This window comes from Amphibalanus amphitrite, unplaced genomic scaffold (genome assembly GCF_019059575.1).
Source record: "Amphibalanus amphitrite isolate SeventyFive unplaced genomic scaffold, NRLGWU_Aamphi_draft 001856F_arrow, whole genome shotgun sequence".
Taxonomy (NCBI): domain Eukaryota; kingdom Metazoa; phylum Arthropoda; class Thecostraca; order Balanomorpha; family Balanidae; genus Amphibalanus; species Amphibalanus amphitrite.
In genome coordinates this window covers 72,623-97,848 of record NW_024883349.1, presented here as the reverse complement: position 1 = coordinate 97,848, position 25,226 = coordinate 72,623, and the positions used below count along the sequence as shown (strand labels likewise).

Here is a 25,226-nt window from a genome sequence, read left to right as displayed (position 1 = left end):
GACAGAGAGACAGGAAGAGAAGAGAGAAGAAGAGAGAGAGAGAGAGAGGAGAGAGAGACAGAGAGACAGAGAGACAGAGAGACAGAGACAGAGAGACAGAGACAGAGCAGAGACAGAGACAGAGACAGAGACAGAGACAGAGACAGAGACAGAGACAGAGACAGAGACAGAGACAGAGACAGAGACAGAGAGAGAGAGAGAGAGAGAGAGAGAGAGAGAGAGAGAGAGAGAGAGAGAGAGAGAGAGAGAGAGAGAGAGAGACCGAAAGACTGACAGACCGACAGGCAGTCCTTACCGTCTTTGGCTTTTCTTTCGACCTCTGCTTGCGGCAACGCAGCTTTCATTGCACTCATGACGTCGTCCTGAAACGGAAAGAAAAGACAAAGAGATCTGATGAAATTTCAAACCGAATATATATTATGAGCTGTGGCAAACAATGAAATGTTGTTTATTAACCCGCGCCCCGTAGGGGGGGGCCGAAACGGCCCCCCCCCCTGTCCTTTTCGGTCGATATCTCCTAAACCGCTTCAGATATCGCCACCAAACTTTCAGGACCCCTCCGGGCATCAATTTTACACATTGTGACCAAAAATTTTTCCAGAGGCTATGATAGGTTGGCCACAAATGACGTCAGAATGACGTCATGTTCTGTCATTTTCGACCGAAAAAAGACCTTCGCGAGAAGACCTGTCAGGCCTACAGCTTTGAAGATACAGAAAAATGATCAAGACATAAAAGGTGTAGAATTGACAGGGCTACAAAACTTCTATCTCGGATTTTTGAAATTTTTGAGTTTTGAACCCCAAAAATCAAAAAAACATTTTTTTGGGATATATTAGCCAAAAAATCCAAAAAGTTTTTTGAGTTTCAAAAAAACCGGAATATATGTGATAGTACCTACCGTCTTCTATCTACATACAAAATTTCAGATCGATACCTCGTTTTTTGGCCAAGTTATAGCGAAAAAACTGTTCAAAATTGATGACGTCAAATTTTCAAACTCAATTTTTGGCAGTTCTAGACCTCGTAGAGCAAAACAAAGACCACCATTAGACTCCCCGTGACGAGCTGCATCGAATCGATACCCATTTTATGCAAAAATATCAACTTTGAAATTTGACCTTATTTGACCTGACCTTGACCTGACCTTCACCAAAACGTGACCTAGGCTGGCCCCAAAGGCTGCCTAACCCACATAATCGCATTTGTCATGTAAAATGGACCATAAAACATGTATCACACGACACTTTCATATTGTGACCCCGGTGACCTGACCTCGCTGTGACCTGACCTGGTATCAGTGACCTCAGATAGCAAAGTATTTGTTTGACGAACAATGTACCATCGATGGTTTTCAATAAATTACCAATTAACTCGATTTCACAACACATTTCTTGAAATGCCTGTGAACGGTGAAAATCTGACCTTTGACCTGACCTGTGACGTCATCGGTTTGACCAAGGTCAATGAAATTTGGTCACAAGGTAGTTCCCGGGTGGGGCTATCGAACGCCGTTTGAATTTTGAAAATCGCCCGGTAACTTTCCGAGATCTTAGGGGGGGGGGCGAAACGGCCCCCCCCCCCTACGGGTGGTAGGGTCCGCCGGTAGCCCTACGGGGCGCGGGTTAAGGGGAAAACAAAAACGTATTTGACCTTGAGTAGGGTGACTAGCATAATGACACACGCCCATCTTTGACATTTTATGGGAGTTATGCGATGAGACCTCAGAGCCTATTCGCGGTCCCTATAAATTATGAATATATGGTAATATTGGAGAAATTTAAGGGATCCAAAACGTCAAAACAATCGATACACTGGTATTCAGCAAAATCAATCGCCAAGTATATGAAAAAGAATCCATAAGGCAGTAACGTTTCCATGCCCAGAATAGACCAATACAAAGCTCTCCAACAACATTTGACCCAATCTAATAACCAACTGATCTAAGATACAGATAGACAACACACTGCAGGCCGGTCTGACAATTAACCCAGCGGGCGGTGGGTCACCTTCGATGTTGAAAATAGAAGTACGAAGATGCTACTCACCAGCGGCGTATTTAGAAAATCGCGAAGGGGGGGGCCAAGGGTTTGGAGGGCGCCACCTCACCCAAGGAGGGCGCCATACGGTCGCGAGATAAAAAAATCGCTCAGCGGGGTGGGGGGGGGGGGATTGGGAGGCGTTTTTTACCATGCCACCAGTTTTTTTGCGTAACCTCGTATAGGTCGTGCTGCATTGATTTTGCATCGTGTGTATTCTTTATACTCCAGGTCACAAAAGGTCAGGTGTTCTTGAAATGCTACGCCGAAGGCGCGCGAAATTTTTGAAAACAACCTTTTCCTCCGCTTTTTAGGCACGCCTTTTATACGATCACCGTTCAAAGCTCCTCTCGCTCTTTTACCAAATTTGAAGGTGTAAAAAATACCTAAGGTTTGGTCGGGCCGCTGCCACACAAACTGTATAGAAAGCTTGGCTCATGGGTGTCGATGTATAAAAGTTTATTGGTGGTGGCATATCTACGCACCAGATCACCGTATCGGATTGATACCGGAGCGCGAGATGCGTAAACATCATCCAAATTACCTCAGACCAGCCTTCATAGCCTTCTCACAGATGCATACAGTGTACCCACATAACCAGTTTCAATCACCGAAACTTCAGATGCCTGCTGTTGCGGCCGAACCTGTTGACAATACTTAATCGTAATCCATATAGATGCCATGATGCACGTAAAGTAGGATCAATCCGTTAAGACCAAAGACGTGTTTTATGCATCGTAGAGCGTAGATAGTTTTGGTAGGTATAGGTACTTCATTCATTGTGCTGAATGCACGTTCATTTGTGGCAGTTTTCACAGGCAAGACATCAACTATGTGCAATAGAACGACTAAGTTGAAAAACATGCCAAAGGAGTAAATAAATGATAAGAGGGCAGCGATCAACGGATGTTGCCAATAGGTAGAAGGGCTGCGATCCACAGGAGGGCGCTAATAGGTAGGAGAGCCCCGATCAACATCCCGAGTTTCGATAGTAGGGCACCGATAGGTAGGAAGTTGGCGAGCAGCAGGAGGGCGCCAATGGATAGAAGGGCAGCGATCAACAGGAGGGCACCAATAGGTAGGAGGGCCCCGATCAACAATCAACAGGAGGGCGCCACCAGGTAAGAGGGTGGCGAGGAACAGGAGAGCACCAATAGGAGGGTGGCGATCAACAAGAGGTCGCCAATAGGTGGGAGGGCGGTCATCAACTGGAAGTCGTTAATGAGCGGAAGGGTGACGATTAAAATGGGGGTGGCAATAGTGAGGAGGGCGCCTTTGCTCAAGAGGATGACACGAACAGGAGGGCGTCTGTGCGGAGGGCGCTGGTCAACAGGCAGGTACCAGTGGATAGGAGGGCGGTGATCAACAGGAGGGTGCCAGTGGTTAGGAGGGCGGCGATCAACACGAGGGCGCCAATAAGAGAAGGGCCCCGATTAACATTCAACAGGAAGGACTAGAGAACCAATAGGTAGGAGGGCGGCACTGAACAATAGGGTGCCAAAAAGGAGAAAGGCGGCCTTGAAAATTTCACATGAGGGGGCAATAGGTAGGAGAGCGCCAATAATTATGAGGACGCCGATCAGCAGAAGGGCGGCAATATGTAGCAGGGTGGCGACCTACAGGAGGGCGCCTTCGGGTGAGAGGGCGCTTATTTACGGGACAGCGGCTTACATAGGCGACCACCGTTACGCTTAGAGAGCTACAGCCTACAAATGTGGTTGGAGGGCGCCCGAGGGAGCCCTCCAACCGTATTTGGAGGGCGTATTTGGAATGGGCGTCCTCCGAGGGCGCCCTCCATCCGTATTTTCCCTGTAAACACATTCGCGATTGGAGGGCGCCCTCCAGTCGCGATTGTTTTTCGATTCGATTATATCACAATTGCATTTGCGATTGGAGGGCGCCTTCGGCGCCCTCCAATCGCAAAGGGCGCCTTCGGCGCCCAAGGGGGGGGCCATGGCCCAGTGGCCCCCCCCCTGCCTACGCCGCTACTCACCTTTGTCGCATTTTTCAATAGCAGCAGCACTCGGTCCGACTCGAAGGCTGGTGTCCACAAATCAGCACCTGGAAAATAACGAAAAGATAACCTTCAGCTATGGAGCATTTGAAGGAAATGGTTCACTTTCAGTATAACATTTGGTCAATGAAAGTTAACTAAAATGTTTTGAATGTAAAAAATAACATTTCAAGACAATTTTGAGCAGGAATTGCGCAAATATATAACCACGTTTCCTAGTTCCTTCGTTGCCTTCCTATAAATCGTTTTAAGTTCGACCCTCACTGTAAACATCTTTTCGAGCACAGTACGGGAATTGCTTGCTAAACTACTGAGAAAACTGGCTAGCGCAAATTGTATTGGAGATATAAATAATAATTTCAAAATAAGTTTTGGACAACGATAATGTACAGTTATGTTAAACGCAGTGCGATTTATTAATTAGTTAAGTTGTAATTCCTGGCAAGTCGTCTGTCCCTTTGCGGTTGTAGTTACAGACAAATACAGCTGCGAGTCTGGGAAATAGCAGCCAAGTATTAATAATTTTGATAAAATTGACTGTCTGTGAAATCAATGTGCGTCAACCAGTTTTCTCACTAATTCAGCTATAAATTGCTTTTTTAAAAGGTGTTTAGCTCCAAGTGCATTATCGAAGCTCTCGCGTGAGTTTTGGCAACTCGGCCATTATTATATTGGCGAAAGCAGACACGTCAATGGCACAAACATCGTCATTATCATAGATATCTCATAAACAAAGATTACACAGCTAGACAACATATAACTACACAACGTCCGCGTCACCACATTTGTCGCCACACACATCAGAGCGACTCTGAGAGGGCCTTATTCTTGCGGCTTCTCTGCCACATTTCGGTCAGAAGGACAGCGTATGCCGCAAGTGGATTAGGGCGCGGAGGATGGGGCGCGTGGTGGGGTGTGGTGGGTTGGGATGGGATGGGAGAAATGGATAGAAGCTCTGCGGCGAAATCTTGTGACGTTGGCGCTTATGTGTCCATAGGCGGGGGAGGGGCGCGCGGCTGCAGGTAGCGAGCTAGCTCGGGGGACGGCGAGACGGCCCAACGCTACGTCCTGACGGCGTTCGACTTCTCCCGAGCCTATGACACGGTGGATCATCGGCTACTCCGCATCCGACTGGTGCAACAAGGCATACCACTCTGCCTCATCACCTGGATCTGGAGCTTCCTCTGCGACCGCCGAGCTCACACAGAAGTTAATGGCACCAAGAGCCGCGAGCGAATCTTCAGAGCAGGTCTGCCACAGGGAACCGTGCTGGCGCCGACCCTGTTCCTGTTATGGGCGGCGCCGTCTGGCAGACGCCCTGAAGAAGATCCCAGGCACGACGCCGTTCATGTACGCTGACGACACGGCGGCGCTGTACTCTGGCAACACCATTCTGGTCGCACGGCGGAGAGCCCAGCAAGCGGCTGATGTTCTGGTGCAGTGGGCCCTCGCCTCGAAAATGAGGGTGGCGAGCGAAAAAAAAAACAGGTGCTGGTCCTCTCTCAAGCCCCCAAGGACGCAGTCGACTGCTACACCATAGGTAGCAGGGGAGACCGTGGCCGCGGGCGCCCAGCTGAAACTCCTTGGAGTTACGCTAGACCGCACCCTCCACTTCGGGGCGCACTGCAGAAATCTGCGACAGAAGACTCGCCCCCGGATAGCCCAGCTCGAGAGGCTAACTGGGCGTGACTGGGGCCTACGAGAACAACAACTTCGAGCGGTGGCCAACGGATATGTCAGGGGCCCCCAAGAGCATGCTGCTGCGGCCTGGCTGCCTGCCACGCCCGCTTCCCACGTCGAGATCCTCGAACGTGAAGTGTGGGCGGCCGCGCGCGTGATCACGGGCTGCCCCGTCTCAACACGGACCCACGCGCTGCTGGCGGAGGCCGGTATGCCCCCGATCTCGGCGCGGCGTCTCTCGCTGGCGGCCCGCTTCCTGGCCAAGGCGAGAGCCCTGCCGCGCGAGGACCCGCTCCGCACCGTCGCCGACGAGGTGGTGCCGGCGCGGCTGTCCTCCGTCACTGGTTGGAGACAGGTGGGCACGGAGGTTTGGGAGGCGGCTGACGTGTCGTCGCCGATCGAGCCCATCCTCCCTAGCCGGCAACCCCCATGGGTGACCGCGAACGGCGTGACCTTCCGCCTGAACGTCGGGCCCGGCCTCCCGCCGAGAGCAGCATCTGCCCAGACGAAGCTGGAGGTAGCCAGAGCCACTCTTCACCTGCGCAGCCTCCCACAATGCGCCACGTGGGTATGGACGGACGGCGCGGCCGACGGGGGAGTCGCCAGCGGAGGTGCTGGAGCTCTGCTCGAGCTGCCGGACGGCGAGACCCGGGAGCTACGGGTCGCTGCCGGCAAACTCTGCTCGAGCTACAGGGCGGAGCTCGTTGCCCTCAACGCGGCACTCGAGTACCTGCGACAGCACCCGGCGCACACAGAGGATCCAGTGGTGGTCTGCACAGACTCTCAAGCGGCTCTCCGAAGGCTGCAGGAGGGACCGTCTGCGCAGTCATCGCCCCTCGCAACTGCGATCTGGGACAGCCTGCTGGAGCTGTCGTCGAGCGGTCGCCAGGTCCTCCTACAGTGGATACCGTCCCACTGCGGAATCCCGGGGAATGAGCGCGCGGACCAACTCGCCAAAGACGCCTCAACTCTCCCCCAAGAGGACGCCCCTGTTGACGTGACCACGGTCTACCGAGCTGCGGCGAGACTCGCGCGTGCCCGTACCGCCGCCGGTTCGTGGATCCAACAGGCTGGACGCAGTGGACACCCACCAACTACGAGCAGGACACTGGTCCGGGTCAGCCCAGTACCTGCACAGAATCGGGCGGCACCCATCGCCGGAGTGCGCCCAGTGCAGTGATCGGGGATGCCGGGCAGGATGGTGCCGCGCCTGCGGCGAAGAGCCCGACAACTCGGACCATGTCCTTTTGCGGTGCCCGGCGCTGATGAACGCCCGGCTCCGCATCTTCGGCACCATCTTCTCGAGCCTGAGCGACGTGCGACGGGACGACGCGTTGGCGGCCCTGGCGAGGGTCGCCAGGTACCTTCAGAGCCGTTAGGCTACAGCTCGCCAGAGCCTGGAGGGACAACACAACAACACAACAGCTAGCTCGGGGTCATCTAGTGGGTTTCGGCTCGGCTCCTGGCTGCGGTGTTGTGTTGGCGGCTCTGTTTGGCTCCCACGCGCCGTCCCTGCTTCTGCTGCTGCGAAGTATGTCACATCTCCCGCCACTGCTGTTGCTGCAGCCATCACTGTTCTGGCTGCCACTTCCGCCTTTGCCGTCGCCGTCGCTGCACTTGCTGATGCGGCCAACGTCGCAGTTCCTGCCACTGCTGTTGGTGCTGTTGTTGCAGCCGTTGCTGTTGCTGGAAATGATGACTCTGGGCTCAGGTCTGTCGGAGGCACTGGCGAGTCGGACGGCCGTGGCGTTTCCGCGTACCACCGCCACCGATCTGCGCTGAAAGAGATGTTCAATGTCGCGTCGGTCTCCAGTTGTCTGCACGATGCGCCGGCCGAGCTCCTTGAGAAAGGCACAGCTATCAGGGCCCAGTGCGCCAGATGTTTCCACGGCGACTGGCCGGAACAAGTAGCGCCGGCTGATGTCCTCATAGCGCCGGCGTTTGCGTCCCTCGGCAGCGGTCGCAGCTGTGCTCGCCCGGGATGCTGACATGCCGACTGATGTGGCGCAGAATGTGTCGACACAGGTGGCGTCCCAGACGAGACACTTCCCTTCTGCATAGGGAAAAGAATTTTGGCAACTTCAGCGTCTGGCTAAGAATTTTTTATCGTAAAAATGATCGATTTCAAATTGTGCTCGGTAAATACATAGAAATTGTGTGTTAAAAAATGAGCATACTATGATGACGTCACTGGTGGTAGCTGGCACCCAATGTCCGTACGAAAGCATTAATTGCCAACCAATTTGGGGAAAACTTCGTTTTTCACTGTTACCGAGCCCAAATCGAGTAAGCGGTTCTTTCCATGATAGTTATACATTACATTGCAATGCAAGTTCCACAACATGACGTGACCACTGTTCTCATGTCTAGTTCCAAAACGTACGTATGGAATTTATCGGGAATAATTCACATGTTAAAATAAGGCGACGAGGCGACGTTCAGGTTTCTCAGGGTCAGATTTTGCCCGTTTCGCTGGCTAACACGCGTGCTTAGTTAAAAAGCATACTAGGAGCCAAACACCTTTAATTGAAAAAGAAAAACAAACTATAGCAATTCCCGTGCTGTGTTCAAAAAGACGTTGACAGTGAGGGTCGAAAAAACGAATTATAACACCCAACTTTTATTTGAATGAAAATCAGATCATGAAGCCGTGGATGAAAACTAACTGTCGAGTTTCCACTCTTATTCAACGACAAAGACTTTCTGTTATCGATCGAGTCCGAGAGGAGACGTGGTCCGTGACCATCCTAGCTGTGTCCAGTACAAAACTCCATGATTTTCGGCAGAGGGGAATGGGGGGGGGGGGAGCTCGTATGGTTTTTGAGTTCGTTCCGTCAACTACAGGGTGAATATATAGGACAATAGTATTCCGTAGATGCTCTGTCAAAGGCAAGGCATATCATCATACGCCAGCTCAGTCGTGAAAGAAAGTGGCATTGGGCAGCCGGCAACCGAGACCAGCGTGGGCACTCGCTATGGTTGGTGCTCGCAAAGGTTGGTGGCGTGTTATCAGGGGCAGGTGTGTGTGTGCGTGGGTTGGGTTGAGGTGAGGAGTCTCAGAGGTTGGCTAAAAGTTCTCTGAGGCCATCTTGGGGTCCTCAGAGAACGGGTAAGAATCACTATTCAGAATGAGTTGGTTCAGACAAAGTCTGGACGATGGTTGGATGCGTTATCTATATTATAATTAAATCTTTGTTCCAGGTTACTAAATAAGGTGAACCCTTGACTCAGCTGAACCTGAATAACTAATCGCTACTTTGTTTTGCAAAAGTTTTTATTTTTTGTTCTTAATGGTAAAAATGCCAAAGGGTAAAAAATAAGTGGCCTAAAAACGGCGAGAAAACTAGATTTCGCGGTACCCTGGGTCGATCCCTATTATGGACGACACCGGGAAATACCAAATGTGCCCCCCCCCCCCCCCCCAGCCAGAAAATAGTTCCCGTGCCACTGAACGTATCTGCGTAAGATTATGCATGCATGATACGCTGCATACAGCATTTTATTCGAATCACATTAAAATTGCATCGCTAAAACTTGCGTAAAATAATTCAACTTCTTTAAGATACACATAGGAAGCCCTGCAATTACACAACATCATCATTTTGTAGAGTTTGACTTTTAACGTGACCAACGTAACAAACACATTCACAATAAACAATGGAATGAAGAATGCAGGAAAGATGTTTACCTTGCGGTTCAATTCCCTCGTCAGTGGAAGGAACATCAGGAGGAGGACCTTGAGAGTGAGGCTCCAGGAAACACGGCACCTAGAAAAAGGGTATAAGGAGCACCGGTTACATGGAGAGCAATCGATCACATCAAGAACTAGAGGGGATAAGGGATAATTTAAAATCATCTGTCGTGAAAATAGGGTACCCTAATCGCATTGAAACTGGTTTGATTAACCCGCGCCCTGGTGGGAGGGGGCGGGGCTATTTTTGCCCCACCCTCCCCCAGCCTTTTCGATATATGTATCTCCAGAACCGCTGCGCCAAGCGTCACTAAACTTTCAGTACCCTCCCGGGCAAATTAACACATTGTGACCAAATTTTTTTTCCAAAGGCTTTGATAGGCTGGCCCAAAAAAGGTTTCGCGGGAAGAGCTGTCAGGACTAGAGCTTTGAAGATACAGAAAACGTTGAGGACATATAATGTGTAGAATTACCAGGAATACAAAACTGCTATCTCGGAATTTCGAATTTTATGAATTTTGACGCCTAAAAATAAAAAAAGAATATATTTCCAAAACTCCAAAAAGTTTGTCGATTTTCGAGAAAAAAACTGGAATAAATGTGATAGCTCTTACAAAATACCATTCATTCAGATCAATACCTCTTTTTTGGTCAAGTTATAGCGAAAAAAACTTCTAATTTGATGACGTCAAATTTTCAAACTCAATTTTCAGCAATTCTAGACCACGTAGCGCAAAACATAGAACACCATTAGACTCGCCGTGACGAGCTGCATCGAAACCATACCCATTTTATGCAGAAATATCAACTTTGAAATTTGACCTTTTTGACCTGACCTCCACCAGGAAGTGACCTAAACCGTTCCTGATGGTCTTATAACCAACACCATTGAGTTTAAAATGACAATTTGGCCACAAAACATGCGTCACAGAGCCCTAGTAAAATTGGGTTCATGTGCTGACCCTTGGTGACCTGACCTGGTACTATCAGTGACCTCTAATAGCAACATATGTACTTGGCAACTGACGCCCTGTCGCTGATTTTCGATAACATGCGTTTCACTCGATGTTAAAGCGCATTTTCTAGAAGACCTGTGACAGGCAAAAACATTTTATATTTGACCTGACCTGTGACGTCATCGGTGACTCCGAGGTCAATGAAATTGAAGTTCCATCGACAAACTTGACAGGGCTTTCGATCGCCGTTTGAATTTTGCGAATCCGTCCAGTAGTTTCGGAGATACGAGGGGTGGACAAAAAATAGCCCCCCACCACCACCACCACCAGGTCGCGTTATAAACCAGACCCCACCAGGGCGCGGGTTAAGCTTTTGCATTTTCCTCGATGACTGGCAAAAAAAAGATATTCCTCATCAAATTCCTCAATTTTGGTAATGCACTTGGGTATTGTTTTCCATAGTGAATACTTACGGCGTCTTGGCCGGCAAAGTCCAGATCAGTTAGCGGCTGCTCCGCGGTGGCGGCACTGCCACCCGGCTGCTGCGCGGCGGCGGCAGAGCTGTGCGGCTGCTCCGCGGTGGCCGCACTGCCACCCGGCTGCTCCGCCAAGGCGGGGGCTGCCGTGCCGCTCGGTACCTGAGATAATGACCATAAACACATTACGATCAAGAATGACAGGCACCGCAGGCAGTGACAGAGAAAACACACGTCAGCGACGCTAATATTGTGATATCAAACCTTTTCGCTTCCTGAAACGTAACACAAAGAAGCGAGCGGCGACAAAAGCTATAAAGCCGCATCTGATATTTTCCGAAATTCTTAACGTAGTTTTCCCTAGTGAATACTTACTGCGACTCGGCCGGCAAAGTCCAGATCAGTTAGCGGCTGCTCCGCGGTGGCCGCACTGCCACCCGGCTGCTCCGCCAAGGCGGGGGCTGCCGTGCCGCCCGGTGCCTGGGAAAATGACATATACACATTACGATCAAAGATGACACGCACCGCGGCGACTGACTTCAGAACCGATGTCGGCAATGCTAATGTTGCACTGCTTAACTCATTTTTGCTTCTTAGAAAGTGCCTCCAATTAGGCGTACGATGATTAAATGCTAAAACGAGAAATTATTCATGCTATCTTTAACCCGGCAGTTGCTGGGGTATTTCGCCACCCACCGTTTGCTGGGGGGGGGGGGGGCGTTAAACGCCCCCAGCCGATAACTCGAGAACCAATAGGCGCAGCGAAAGTTACGCACGAGGCGACAAACGAAAGAACGCGACGAGACGCTTCAGATGAGTACTTTAAAGTTGAATTTTGAGGTCACAGGTCGGTTCAAGGTCAGGTCAAACACTTGAAATCGGGCTTTCAGGAGCATGGACTTCAGGACTTGGCAATGGGCGCCTCTCGTCATAAACTCTGTCAAAACGGTGCACAATCCATCATATAAGGCCAACATGAGTGTCAGGTCCATGTAGGGGTCAGTCAAGCATAGGTCAGGGTTAAGGTCAGGTCAACCGGGTAGGCACATATCCCCGAAAATCAAAACTGATATTCGCAGCCTGTGACACATGTTTTATGGGTAATTTGGGGCGTAGAAAACGATGGTCACATTCATTTTATCATATGTGTTCGTGTGATTCGTGGTCGTTTACTCTGATCCGGCACGGCAGACCAAAGTGTTCGTGTAATCGTCCAGTTCACTAAGGATTGCGTAGCTGATCGTATCGTTTCATTAACCGGAGGACCAAAAGAGTTATTAGATGAATGTCTATTTCTGGATTACTCGTCCCACACTGCACCTCAATCGAATCGTATCGACGCCGGCGCCGTTGCGCCGGCGGAGCCGCGCCGTCGTCGTCGTTTCGCCGCGAACTGCCGAGCCGGCCGGCGGCGGCCGGCCCGGCGCGTTGGGGCCGGTCAGCACACATATGTGCTTCAGCTGACCCCCCAGGCCCTGCAGAGGACCACGTGGACGGCGGCGCTCGGCCGTGCCCGCCGCGCGCTGACGTCGCTGTACGGCACGGTACGTTTTCTCTCGAACAATATGTGTACGTGTTTGGCTCAAAAAGTTCAAATTAAGAAATGCATGTGTCATGGTCGTGAAGTACCTAGTCACGAGAAATTGCCAAGATTCAGTTCAAGATTTTGGAAAATGCGGAACGATAATCAATAATCGAAGATAGCCATTTTATTGTTCATGGTATTGGCAGTCTAATGGCGTTTACAGCATGTCTGTATGCCTATACTGTGATTTTATGATTTTTTGAACATATGCCGTTTTTGGTCGAGAACTCAGAAATCATGACGTCACTAAAACCTCGATATCTCAAAAATTTTCCGACAGATTTTTTTTTGAAACTTTGTCACAATGAACTTCAGTCAATTCCCTACAGGTACCCAACATTTGGCGTGCCTGCGGCGCGCCTTTTTTATGCTATGACCCGGCGAAAAAAAGTGGGGGCGTTTAACGCCCCCCCCCCCCCCCCCCCAGCAACTCGCGGGTTGAAACACTTCGTTACCCTTTTCCTCAAACACTTACGGCGTCTTGGCCGGCAAAGTCCAGATCAGTTAGCGGCTGCTCCGCGGTGGCCGCACTGCCACCCGGCTGCTGCGCGGCGGCGACAGAGCTGTGCGGCTGCTCCGCGGTGGCCGCACTGCCACCCGGCTGCTCCGCCAAGGCGGGGGCTGCCGTGCCGCTCGGTACCTGAGATAATGACCATAAACACATTACGATCAAGAATGACAGGCACCGCAGGCAGTGACAGAGAAAACACACGTCAGCGACGCTAATGTTATGATATCAAACCTTTTCGCTTCCTGAAACGTAACACAAATAAGCGAGCGGCGACAAAAGCTATAAAGCCGCATGTGATATTTTCCGAAATTCTTAACGTAGTTTTCCCTAGTGAATACTTACTGCGACTCGGCCGGCAAAGTCCAGATCAGTTAGCGGCTGCTCCGCGGTGGCCGCACTGCCACCCGGCTGCTGCGCGGCGGCGACAGAGCTGTGCGGCTGCTCCGCCAAGGCGGGGGCTGCCGTGCCGCTCGGTACCTGAGATAATGACCATAAACACATTACGATCAAGAATGACAGGCACCGCAGGCAGTGACAGAGAAAACACACGTCAGCGACGCTAATGTTATGATATTAAACCTTTTCGCTTCCTGAAACGTAACACAAATAAGCGAGCGGCGACAAAAGCTATAAAGCCGCATCTGATATTTTCCGAAATTCTTAACGTAGTTTTCCCTAGTGAATACTTACTGCGACTTGGCCGGCCAAGTTCAGATCAGTTCGCGGCTGCTCCGCGGTGGCCGCACTGCCACCCGGCTGCTCCGCCAAGGCGGGGGCTGCCGTGCCGCCCGGTGCCTGGGAAAATGACATATACACATTACGATCAAAGATGGCACGCACCGCGGCCACTGACTTCAGAACCGATGTCGGCAATGCTAATGTTGCACTGTTTAACTCATTTTTGCTTTTTAGAAAGTGCCTCCAATTAGGCGTACGATGATTAAATGCTAAAACGAGAAACTATTCATGCTATCTTTAAAACACTTTGTTACCCTTTTCCTCAAGCACTTACGGCGACTTGGCCGGCAAAGTCCAGATCAGTTTGCGGCTGCTCCGCGGTGGCGGCACTGCCACCCGGCTGCTGCGCGGCGGCGACAGAGCTGTGCGGCTGCTCCGCGGTGGCCGCACTGCCACCCGGCTGCTCCGCCAAGGCGGGGGCTGCCGTGCCGCTCGGTACCTGAGATAATGACATATACACATTACGATCAAAGATGGCACGCACCGCGGCCACTGACTTCAGAACCGATGTCGGCAATGCTAATGTTGCACTGTTTAACTCATTTTTGCTTTTTAGAAAGTGCCTCCAATTAGGCGTACGATGATTAAATGCTAAAACGAGAAACTATTCATGCTATCTTTAAAACACTTTGTTACCCTTTTCCTCAAGCACTTACGGCGACTTGGCCGGCAAAGTCCAGATCAGTTAGCGGCTGCTCCGCGGTGGCGGCACTGCCACCCGGCTGCTGCGCGGCGGCGACAGAGCTGTGCGGCTGCTCCGCGGCGGCGGCGAAGCTACCAGGTACCTGAGGGAATGACCATAGAAACTCTACGATCAAAGATGTCACGCATCTTGCCAACTGCCTCATTTAGCCAGCTATGCTAATGTGAGAGTTAACTTATTCGCTTCTCTAAACGCATTACGATTAGGCTTGTGATTAGAATAGGTAGAATACCGCATTAAATATATTTCAAAGTAATATAGGTATTGTTCTCCTTTACCTCGACAGGACCGACCCAATCTTAAAATAGGTCTGAGGCCCATCGGAGGGCGTGCCCAACTGGCCCACGCGGTGTCAGAATCCCATTTAGACGGGAGGGTGCCAATGGAATAGGACAAGCCAATCAAACCTCGAATGGGTTTGCCTCTTTCGGGTTCGACCTCCGCCGGTTTCTAGTTGGCGTCACGGTCAGCACGGACAGGGTGGTGTGGACAGGCCCTATGCGGAAGGTACAGCTCTCGCGAGATTAAGCGGTAGGTTTTGCACTTTTACATTTCCGGTTATACCTCAGAAACTAATCGATCTACGATGAAGCCATTTTACACGATCATAGCCGGCTAAGGCTTGTTACCCAACAAGTCGATCGCATCTTCAACACTTAAAAGCTTAAGACTACGAAGATATAGCCTGAAGTACACTAAATTTTCTAGGTGCAAAACCTACCGCCAAAACCCGCGAGACCTGTACATTATGAGCCGAGGTATGCAGGGACGGCGCCACGGATTTCGAAATATCGTCAATACCGGTAATACTATGCAAGCCTTTACATTTGTACCTTAACCTACCATTCCCACGACCGTTGCCTTCTGCACATCAACTTTTGTGTTAAAAGACACATTCTTAAAACCCTCGCCCGTATTGGTGTTTTTCCAGTCACGAACGTATAGGGGGCGGGAGTCCGTTGGCCACCCTTTGCCGTTTCGCCCCTGATCAAGCTAGACTTTCGCAGAAAAAAACGAGCGTGCTGCCCGTGACGAGAGGAAGCCGATGATACCCAGGTCCTTGGTCAGCGGCTAACCTTCCAGGTCAGGTCAATGACCCAAAAGTCGGGAAAATCGGTACATTTTAGAACGTCGTAAAGGGTGGCTGCTATGGTTTTTTCGGGGTGATGATCACGAATATCATGTAAGTTATGATCATAGATGATGTCTCCATGCATTTGAGCCAGGTCGGGTCAGGTCAGGTCAGGTCAGGTCAACCAGTAAAGGTGTTGCCGGGCATTCGTAGTAGGTGGCAACCGCCTCTGACAGCTTCGTAACATGTTACGAAGGCACCAAAATTACTTTGTAAATGTTCAAATGGTTGCTAAATTCGAATTCAGCTCGACATGTTAAACTCGAAAAAGTGAACCGAGGTCATCAAAGGTCAATGGCCTGACCTGACCTTCAGGTGACCTTGACGCCCACCCTAATGCATGGGAGCAACATCACATACCATGTTTGGACGCTTGAAACCACGAAAAGACTGCAAACGCGCGGCTAATGCGAGCCGACATACGCTGAATCGCGATTCCGGCCAAACATTGTCTCAAAGGTAGGTCACAGGTCAAAGGTCATTAGGGACAGGGTCATTAAATATTTAGGATAGGTGTACAATTGATTAACGCGGGGGTGCTGAAAGTTTCGTCGCGATCAGCCGCTCTTTACGCGAGTTATTCGCGAAAAACCGAGGGGGTCGGTTCGACAACAGGCAAGACATTGTTCTTCTGGTAACATGAATAGGTAACCCTTTTTGTTGGAAGCTGTCCTGACCAATCTATCAATCTAGACCAATCTAGCTATCCTGACCAACGAAATCCACGTAAACAACCTGAATCAGCTTGAGCAGCCAAAATTCTGAACAAAAGCGTGTTTTCAATACTCGAGTTTATCATGCCCCACCTCCCGGCTGGAAAGTGACTCGAACGGACAGTGGCTCAAACAGGAGCTCGGCTCGACAGGGCTGGCCCAAAAACACCGGTAACCACGACACAGGAGCGGCGCCTCGGGTAATGCCCATAGGTTGACCTAAAGGCCCTCGCATGAGTGGTATGGGCCCTCTTAAGTATGGTACGGTTGACCCCGAAGGTTGACCGGCGGCCAGGGTTTAGTGCGGCGTATTCGCGGGCGATTTCGATATCATAGAGACCTTATGATGCCTAGTTCGTATGTTCCCCCGAGACTGGATATGGGCCCTCTGAGGTCTCGAAGGGGCATTCGGAGACCTGTTACGCTCCATTAGGCCTAGTATGGACATTCTGAAGCCTGGTTTGGGCCCCTGAGGCCTGGTATGGGCCTTCTGAAGTTCGGTAGATCCTCAGTTTGGCATGGCCATTGGAGCCCGGTAAAGGCCCTTTCTTGACTGGTAGGGACCCTCAGAGGCTTGATATGGGCCTTTTTATACTACCAGGGGGCTTCTGAGGTGTGGTATGGACCCTCTCAGGCATTTAGGACCTTACCAGACCTTTTGATGGCCCTGTCAGCACTGTTATTGGCCCTCTAATGACTGGTATGGGCCCTCTCAGGCATGATACGGGCCCTCCCAGTTCTTGCAAGGGCCCTCTCAGTACTGCTGCAGGCCCTCGCATGAGTGGTATGGGCCCTCTCAGGTATGGTACGGGCCCTCCTAGTCATTGCAACAGTCCTCTCAGTGCTGCTGGGGGCCCTTCCATGATTGCCATTGACTGACATAACCCTCAGTAATATGTCAGGGTACCGGCCCTCACATAACTTGTGGTGGTCCCCTCAGTACTGTTTGGGCCCTGCTGTGGCCCTCTCAGTACTGATATGGGCCCTGTCACGGCTGGTATGGGCCCTCTCAGGCATTTTACAGGCTCTCGCACTCCTTCCAAGGGCCATCTCAGCACCGCTGCGGGCCCTGTCATGACTGTTATGGGCCCTCTCCTTCTCAGGCATAATATGGTGTACCTCCCAGACCTTGCCTGGGCCCTTGCATATATTGAATGGGCCCTCTCAGACGTGGCATGGGCCCTCATTGGCCCGGGTTCTTTCTACAGCCTGGGAAGATAGGACAGGACCACAATCACCCAAGATACAAAATAAATGATTTTCTTTCACTTTTTTGCTAAATTGGGCCCTTTTCCAAAAACATGGGCCAAAGCCCGTAAGTTTTCTCTTGGCGGCGGCACCTTGAGAAGGCCCCCTTTGGCTTGATTCCCCACTTCTGAAGTCATTTCTACAGCTCTGCCCAGAAGTCTTCTTTCTGCACAGCCAGAGAGTATTCCGTCCATACCTGACCTGCTGGCTGAAAGAGGGCCCCAGTGTTCAGAGTTGGGGGGCTGCCCCCCTCCCCCCCCCCCTGTGGCGCCGTCCCTGGAGGTATGGTATATTTGGTAAGTTTACTTACGCTGACATTCCGGCGTTTATATTCGTCCAAAATCAAATTGTTTCTGAGGTTTCTCTCGGGCTCCCAAGTCGAACACCTGAAAAAAACAATTGGCAAGACGTCAATGAAAACCGTCGTACAACCAGTTTCGGGAGACCCGTAAAGCAACTGAAGCCAGCATCGTCTGGCATTAATAGCTACAATTGTCGGCTTATCTTGTACAGGGTGACACAAAAAAAAAAACGGTCATCACCAAATTTCGAATAACTTCGGAAGTTTTATTCAGATCATCACCAAACTTCGGCCACTTAAGGTCACACCTATGTAGCATACATCCACCAAGTTTCAAGTCTTCACTACGAATACTTTTAGTACAGTGTGTGTTTTACTGACACTCCACAATGTGCTCCAGGTGAGCGCCACGGCGCTGCAGGGCGTAGGCACACTTGCATCCGGCGGGCAAAGTTGTCGATAATCCGATGGCTGTGCACTTTACAGAGTGCAATGACCTCTGGAGACAGTGCTCAGGGGGTGTGCTACCCCTGAAACGTTATTCTTATCGGGTTATCGGCAACTTTGCCCGCCGGATGCAGGTGTGCCTACGCCCTGCAGTGCCGGGGCGCTCACCTGGAGCACATTGTGGAGCGTCCGTAAAACACACACTGTACTAAAAGTATTCGTAGTGAAGACTTGAAACTTGGTGGATGTCTGCTACATAGGTGTGACCTAAAGGGGCCGAAGTTTGGTGATGATCTGAATAAAACTTCCGAAGTTATTCGAATTTTGGTGATGACCGCTTTTTTTGTGTCACCCTGTAGCTAGCGTGTCTATTGCATGTGCCATTTCGAAGCTAGCCTTATTGACTATATCGGAAGATAAAAAGAAAAAATGCAATTATTTTAATCTCATCTTATGCGCTGATTAACAGCGTTCGGTCAATTCTGGGACACCCTGTACGTCCTGTAAGTTTCAGCTTCCTGTGAAAGTTCATCTGGCCTTGAGGGTGGTGCAAAGTTGCGACCTCTGAGGACCGTACAGAGGTTCACTTATGACGTCATAAGTAAGTGACCTGACCTGACCCGAAAATGCGGTTGGTGTCACAAGATCCGGTTTGAATCAAAGGTCAGGTATGCCAAGTTTCTCTATCACCGACGTGCTCCGAGCTATCGCGAAAAAAACCTTATAATAGGAGGCACCCGCCCCCACCCTCGGCCGGCGAGGGTTAAATATTAATTGAATTTTCCTCGATGCCACATGATAAATAGGAAATTCTTACAGAAAAAATGCGAAACATTTATAACTTATACAAGTTCCACGGTCAGAAGTCAATATTTGCAATGTTTCTTCACTCTCTTTCGCATTGACCCACAAGATATATTTTTTTTTAATCGAAGCACACGAAACATTTTTGCGAACAACGCGTCTTCTTTACCAGGCGTTTGTCAACTATCTCGCACTGCTTTTAAAAAATAAGTCGTCCCGGGCAAAGGCCACATGACTTCCTCGCGTGGTTCCCGTGTTCTTTCACAGCGAAAAGAGCACCGTTTCTACGTTTAAACTGAGGTCGAGGAGCATTCGAAGGCAGACGTTTTATCCGTCATTTAACAAATGCCCTCCCCCTCCCCCCCCCCTCCCCGGGAGGGATCGAAACGACCCACTTCCTGTAGTTTTTCGACTCGACGCAAAAGCGTCGTGTGCAGCACAGCCACATTTCATTGGTAACGCAAGAAGTTAACCCTCGCCCGCACATGCCATTTCCCATCCTAGAACGCACATGGGGGAGGGGGTTGCCACCCCCCGAAACACCGGGCCCCCATTCCGTTCCTGCTGGAGATAGAGCTTCGCGACAAAGCCCAACAGTTTCTTTTGGAAGAGAGGAATCCAATGGAACCCAATTTTACCTCATTAGGTTTATCACTGACCTTCTAGGTCAGGTCAAACTAAAAAAAATGTTGCTGTTTGGGGCCACCGTTGGAATATTACGCGCGGTGCCCACTGCCCATCATATACCGATGACGCTGCCATTTGTGGTGCCAAGCCAGCTAGAACAGCTCTTTGTCACACCATCCGACTAGGTTTTTACTGGCTGTGGTCATTTCAGGTCAAGCTAGGTCAAGGTCAATGATATGTGTTTGTATGTCTGTGTGCGTCTGTGTGTATGCTGATGTGAGCACCGATTGGTTTGTGTCCCTATTACATGAGATCATGATCTGAGAAGCTTTTACCAAAAATGCAGGCAAAAACTTCAGTAAAAGCAAATTCAGCAAACTTAAAATACAATGTTTTTCGATGACCTAGGTTGACCTTGCCCCTGACCCTGACATCTGCACATCGTCGAATAACATGTTCCATGATAGGCGGAAGGTAAAACTAGCAAAACCAAGCCAAAATCAAGGTGTCAAAAGCTCACAAGACCCATAGCCAACGCAAGATATTGAGTATTGGTCATTCAGGTCATGACATTACCTGAAAGGCAAGGTCATATCTCCGAAACCAAAAACCACAGAAGCTTGAAATTTTCAGTGGACGCCGATAAAGGACAGAGAAGTAGCTATACGAAAAATAAGGCTTCTAGCTTTAAAATGTTAAGTGCAGAGCAGAACAACTACCTGGGGGGGGGGGTTCCCCATGTGCGGGCGAGGGTTAAAAGGGATTAGTTGTGTTCCTACTGGTAGGGGCTACGTAAGCTGAGATGTGTCAAAAACAAGTTTCACTGTAAATGTGTTTTGCTTTTTGAGTGAAAATATATGCTGAACAACCTCAAGTTGAATCACATTCACATTGCGTTTGTTTCATGTATGCCTGATTCTTTATATCTTAACATAATTTTAGTACATGCCTGACTAGAATCCCAAGAGCATAGCGAAATACAATAATTATGAGAACACGGAACAAAAATGATAACATACGCGTTTCGGCTAAATCGCCGTCATCAGCGTCTAAAAGGAGAACAAGAGGCACACATCGGGGCCGATGTGTGCCTCTTGTTCTCCTTTTAGACGCTGATGACGGCGATTTAGCCGAAACGCGTATGTCTATCATTTTTGTTCCGTGTTATTATACTTGTCTCAACTGAAATGCAATAATTATGAGGTAGGTACTTACTCATCTGGGTAGTCAGCCCACTTCACATGATACTCCAATCCATCTCCAATCCGGTGCCCCAGGATGCGTTCAACAATATATACCTGGAAGAACATATGACTCAAGAGTTGCAGGGCTGACAATGCTCAAAGTTGGTATGCTGATAGGGACCAGCTCGATGGGTGACCCGCAAGTCAGTAGGGGGTCTCACTTTGCATATGAACACATGCAGGGCTCACTTGCGCTCGCTCGTTTGTCGACAAAAAGACATTTTACTTCTTTCTTTGGTGATAAGCTATTGGCACAAAAATGCTAGTTGACCTCGTATTACCGTAAGCGACCTCATCCAACTGAGCTAAGCCAAGTAGACATTAAGCAAAATATTGCCTAATTTCTATAAACTGTGCCCCCCAGACCCTAGGAGTAAAGCAATGAAAGATTGAACTTTAGGTGCACAACCTTTCATGAAATAGCAAAGAATACATTTGATTTAAAAATATTAAAAAATTTCCAATGGAAGGTAAACTGTGACTTTTAATTGACCTGAGATACAGTCAAGTTGTTTAAATAAAAGGGCATATGTGTTAAGCAGTACATAGCAGTACCAATCAAATACCAGGACTTACTTGCTCTATCTTCCGTTTTCTTCCTCTTGGTCGCATCTTGGGTACTCACAACTCCTAAGGGATGTGGAATCAATAGGTCAGTACAGACCCCAACTGATGCTCACAGGTCACAGTAATACTGTATTTTTTATGTTGTGTCCAAAAATGTCCATTTTGGACAATTTTGCTTGGAAGCTCACAAAAACCCACAACATTCAACATTTCATCATTAAATGATGCCTAGCTCATTATTTCACTTATACAATGGCAGACCTAGAAAAGCAGTAGGTATTGGATGCTGCAGGGAGCATAGTACCTAATGGGTGACCTGACTTCCCAAAACTCCTTGGATTTTACTTCTATATGAGCTGTTGAACAATGCATAACAAGCTATGCTGGATGCTTTATGCTAAATCCTTTTGAAGCCAATGACAATTTATAGTGGAGGATACAAGCATCACTCTGAAACCCTTCAGCTGGCTTAGAACAAAACAGATGTACCATCAAACTAACTTTAATTTTCAAGCATTAAAAATTAATTAGAATAAAAAGGACAGAGAAATCAAGTAAAATAAAATCACTGAATGTATCAGTATTAACAGCCAAGACCATGTACTCTTGGAAAGTGGCGCTTCCAATGTCATTTTTTTTTTCTGAGCAGCGTAAGATTGACAGCGTAAGAGGCATTTTCTTTTTGGCTTCAATTACACTAATTGCCTAAAGGGGTAAGTTCACCTTAAAAAATGCAGTGGATGATTCCAAAACACTAAGCACTTCAAAATAGATGATAATACCTAAATACGTTGCCACATGCCATTAATTTGCAGAATTTTGATCAAAATAATGAAAAGCTACATTCAAAATAATGACATAATTTATGGTAGTAACTTCATATACCAGACAAAACCACCTTGTGTGAATGTAGCAAACTACAAATCACTACAGTTAGGGTGAATTATGTGCTACAGAAATTCATTACACATTAGTTAATTGCTACTACTGTAGCTACAGTATTTGCTACAGTATTTTGCTGAAATAGTCGGCCAAGAGACTATCTGAATTGGGTCAAGTCAAGAGTGGGGTGCCCCAAGGTTCTATGATAGTATTCCTTCTATATGTGAACGAACTTCCAAAACTAGTTAAGAATGGTATCAAATTCTTTGCTGATGATACCAAAGTCTATTAGACCATCTAGGGGGATTAGGACACAAAGGCACTACAGGAAGACCTCGACATACTGTCCAGATGGTCTAAGGATTGGATGCATCAGTTCAATGTGGATAAATGCAAGGTGATGCATTGAGGTCAAACGAACCATAGGGCCAGCTACACCCTAATCCAGGATGGACTTGTACAGCAGTTGATGACAACATTAGTGGAGAGCAGCTTCAAACCTACATTGCATTGTCACCAGGTGGCCAACAAAGCAGCAGCAGCACTTCAAATGATGAAAAGGGCTTTCTCAATTTTGACAGTAACAGCTTCAAGGTGTTATACACAACATATGTGCAGCCTCACCTAGAATTTTATTTAGATAGATAGATATCTAGAATACTGTATGCAAGCAGTTGTTCCCTACATGGCTCAGGACTTCAAAGAACTCAAGATCCAGCACAGAGCAACCAAATTAGTACAAGGTCTGAAGAATTTGCCCTACGAGCAGGGACTAGAGCAGCTGAAGATATATGACATCAAAAGGGGCTACAAAGAGGTTATCTGATACTGGTTTTCAAAACCATGACAGGGATGACAAGACTCAATTTAAACAAGTTCTTTGAAGAAAACACAGATGAACAAACAAGAGCACATATCAACTCAAAGCAAATAGAGCCAGACACAAACTGAGAAGTGAGAGCAATGACCTCAGGACGCAGTGTACAGTACTGGAACTCCATACCGCAAGGTGTGATGGAAGCTAAATCTGTTGACAGAACTGGCTAGACCAGCACTGGGCCACACCCATTCCTGAGTAATTGTCTTTAACCACGGCCAATGCCCTAGGGCCAACATGGACGTCAGATAGACCAACGTCTTATCATCCTAGTCCACTAAACCTATACCTTAACCTATACGGAGGTAATGGAATTGCTGTAGTAACTTAAGTGCTACAAACAGAGATAATTTTGCTATAGAAGTGCAATGAAAAGGAACAAGAAAGTATTATAACCCAATAATTAATTGTAACTCACGTTATACCTGGGAAAAAGGCAAATGCGACGCACTGGACTTTCCACACATGGAAGAAATTACAGTACATCACAAAGCATGAAACAAAACAACATTCTATCTAATTTCCTTTTTTCAATAAAATACGGTTAAAATCCCAGAATACCAAATATGCTCACCTGGGCTGGAATACGCGCCAACGCGAACGCGGAACCACCCACACCACGTGGTTTTTCTGCGACGCACATGCGACGTTAGCAGGGAATTATCATTTCGGCCGTAGCCACTATAACTGTAACGTGTTCGTTTTTCGTGACGTCATTGTATGAATTGTGCATTTTTTCTGACAAAATTTTTGAATAAATATATTGTTTTGATATATTTCGTAAGAATCGGGATAATTTCGATGTAAAAATATAATTCAATGTCGTTAACTATTTGAAAAGTGTTTCTTTTTACTCTCGAAAGTCAAACCATGACGTCAGCAATCCTTCCTGACGCCATCTCGCATTTAGCGCCTTGATCATTTCTAGAAAGCTTTTTGGGCCAAGGCCATCTATGGCGGCGCGGCGCGCTAGCGTTTTGCGATGACGTCATAGCTTAGCGTCAGAGTGAAGTTTGTTGATATTGCCATGGAAACCCAACGCGCCGACGCGCGCAGCGCACTGCAGCGATCTGCTGTGAAACACCGCCCTGGAGTCAAGGTCACTGGAGTAATTGGGAGACATTTTCACTGAAGTTCTTCTACGTCATTAACGCCATTGGTTTCACACTCGAACGCCGTCGCTGTCAACAGCCAGTCAGGGATGCGGAGCCGGAGCCGGAGCCGGAGCCGGAGCCGCCGGAGCCGGAGCCGCCGGAGCCGGAGCCGGAGCTGTGAAACAATATAGCCCGGAGCCGGAGCCGGAGTCGGAGCCGCCAAAAAGGGGGGCGACTCCGGCTCCTTTTTGAAGAGGAAAACAATTATTGACCTAGTTCGGTTTGACAGTACAAGGCGTAAAACAATGTGGTATTCAAAATAGCCTTGTTATACAAATACAGAAGCAACGTGTACCAATCCCATCGCCTTTTTTCTTCCACCCGTATTTAATTGATCGCATGGGGGATGTACTGAGAAGAAGCCGGAGCCGGAGCCGCCGGAGCCGGAGCCGCCGGAGCCGGGTCATTTTACTCGGAGCCGGAGCCGGAGCCGGAGCCGCCATGACATTTCACCCGGAGCCGGAGCCGGAGCCGGAGCCGATTTTTTTCTCCGGAGCCGGAGCCGGAGCCGTCTGAAATTTCCACGGCTCCGCATCCCTGGCCACAGTATCTATAATAGGGCAAAGTTTCCCGAGTATTTCATGATAGTAACTACAGAATGCAGATGGACCAGAGACATGCGATCAGCAGCTCATGACTATGACATTCGGTTGAAATAAATCAACCACCAATGACGTCATAGCCTACGATTAGGCAGCCCAATTCAAAGAAGATATGGAGCCGTAGATTTGTGGACGGCTCCGGCTCCGGTTGAGTACCTAGGTTCTTATTGAGCTTCGGACGCCACAAGCCATTTGCTACTTCTTCCCCACTTTCTTACCCCCCCCCCCCTTCCTC

General features: G+C 49.0%; 1 protein-coding gene across 1 annotated transcript; it reads right to left on the bottom strand.

Moving 5' to 3' along the window:
• Positions 1 to 290: 290 nt before the first annotated feature.
• On the bottom strand, positions 291 to 23,866 carry LOC122375504 (sperm acrosomal protein FSA-ACR.1-like). The gene is made up of 13 exons (XM_043354919.1): positions 23,810 to 23,866; positions 21,486 to 21,539; positions 20,881 to 20,963; positions 17,797 to 17,872; positions 14,347 to 14,475; positions 13,965 to 14,129; positions 13,643 to 13,747; positions 13,295 to 13,429; positions 12,917 to 13,081; positions 11,232 to 11,336; positions 10,854 to 11,018; positions 4,033 to 4,100; positions 291 to 362 (listed from the first exon to the last, which is right to left on the bottom strand). Exons 2-12 carry the CDS (start codon positions 21,519 to 21,521, stop codon positions 4,047 to 4,049), a joined length of 1,218 nt encoding a protein of 405 aa, XP_043210854.1. The 5' UTR covers positions 21,522 to 21,539; positions 23,810 to 23,866; the 3' UTR covers positions 291 to 362; positions 4,033 to 4,046.
• Between the last annotated feature and the right edge of the window lie 1,360 nt (positions 23,867 to 25,226).

Bases quoted from the DNA above. Each gene is read 5' to 3' on its own strand.
- LOC122375504 (XM_043354919.1), bottom strand. From the start codon at position 21,521: ATGCGACCAAGAGGAAGAAAACGGAAGATAGAGCAA. The intron at 14,476-17,796 runs GTAAGTAAACTT...TCATTCCCTCAG, and splicing joins ATAAACGCCGGAATGTCAGC to GTACCTGGTAGCTTCGCCGC. The intron at 13,430-13,642 runs GTAAGTATTCAC...TCATTATCTCAG, and splicing joins ACTTGGCCGGCCAAGTCGCA to GTACCGAGCGGCACGGCAGC.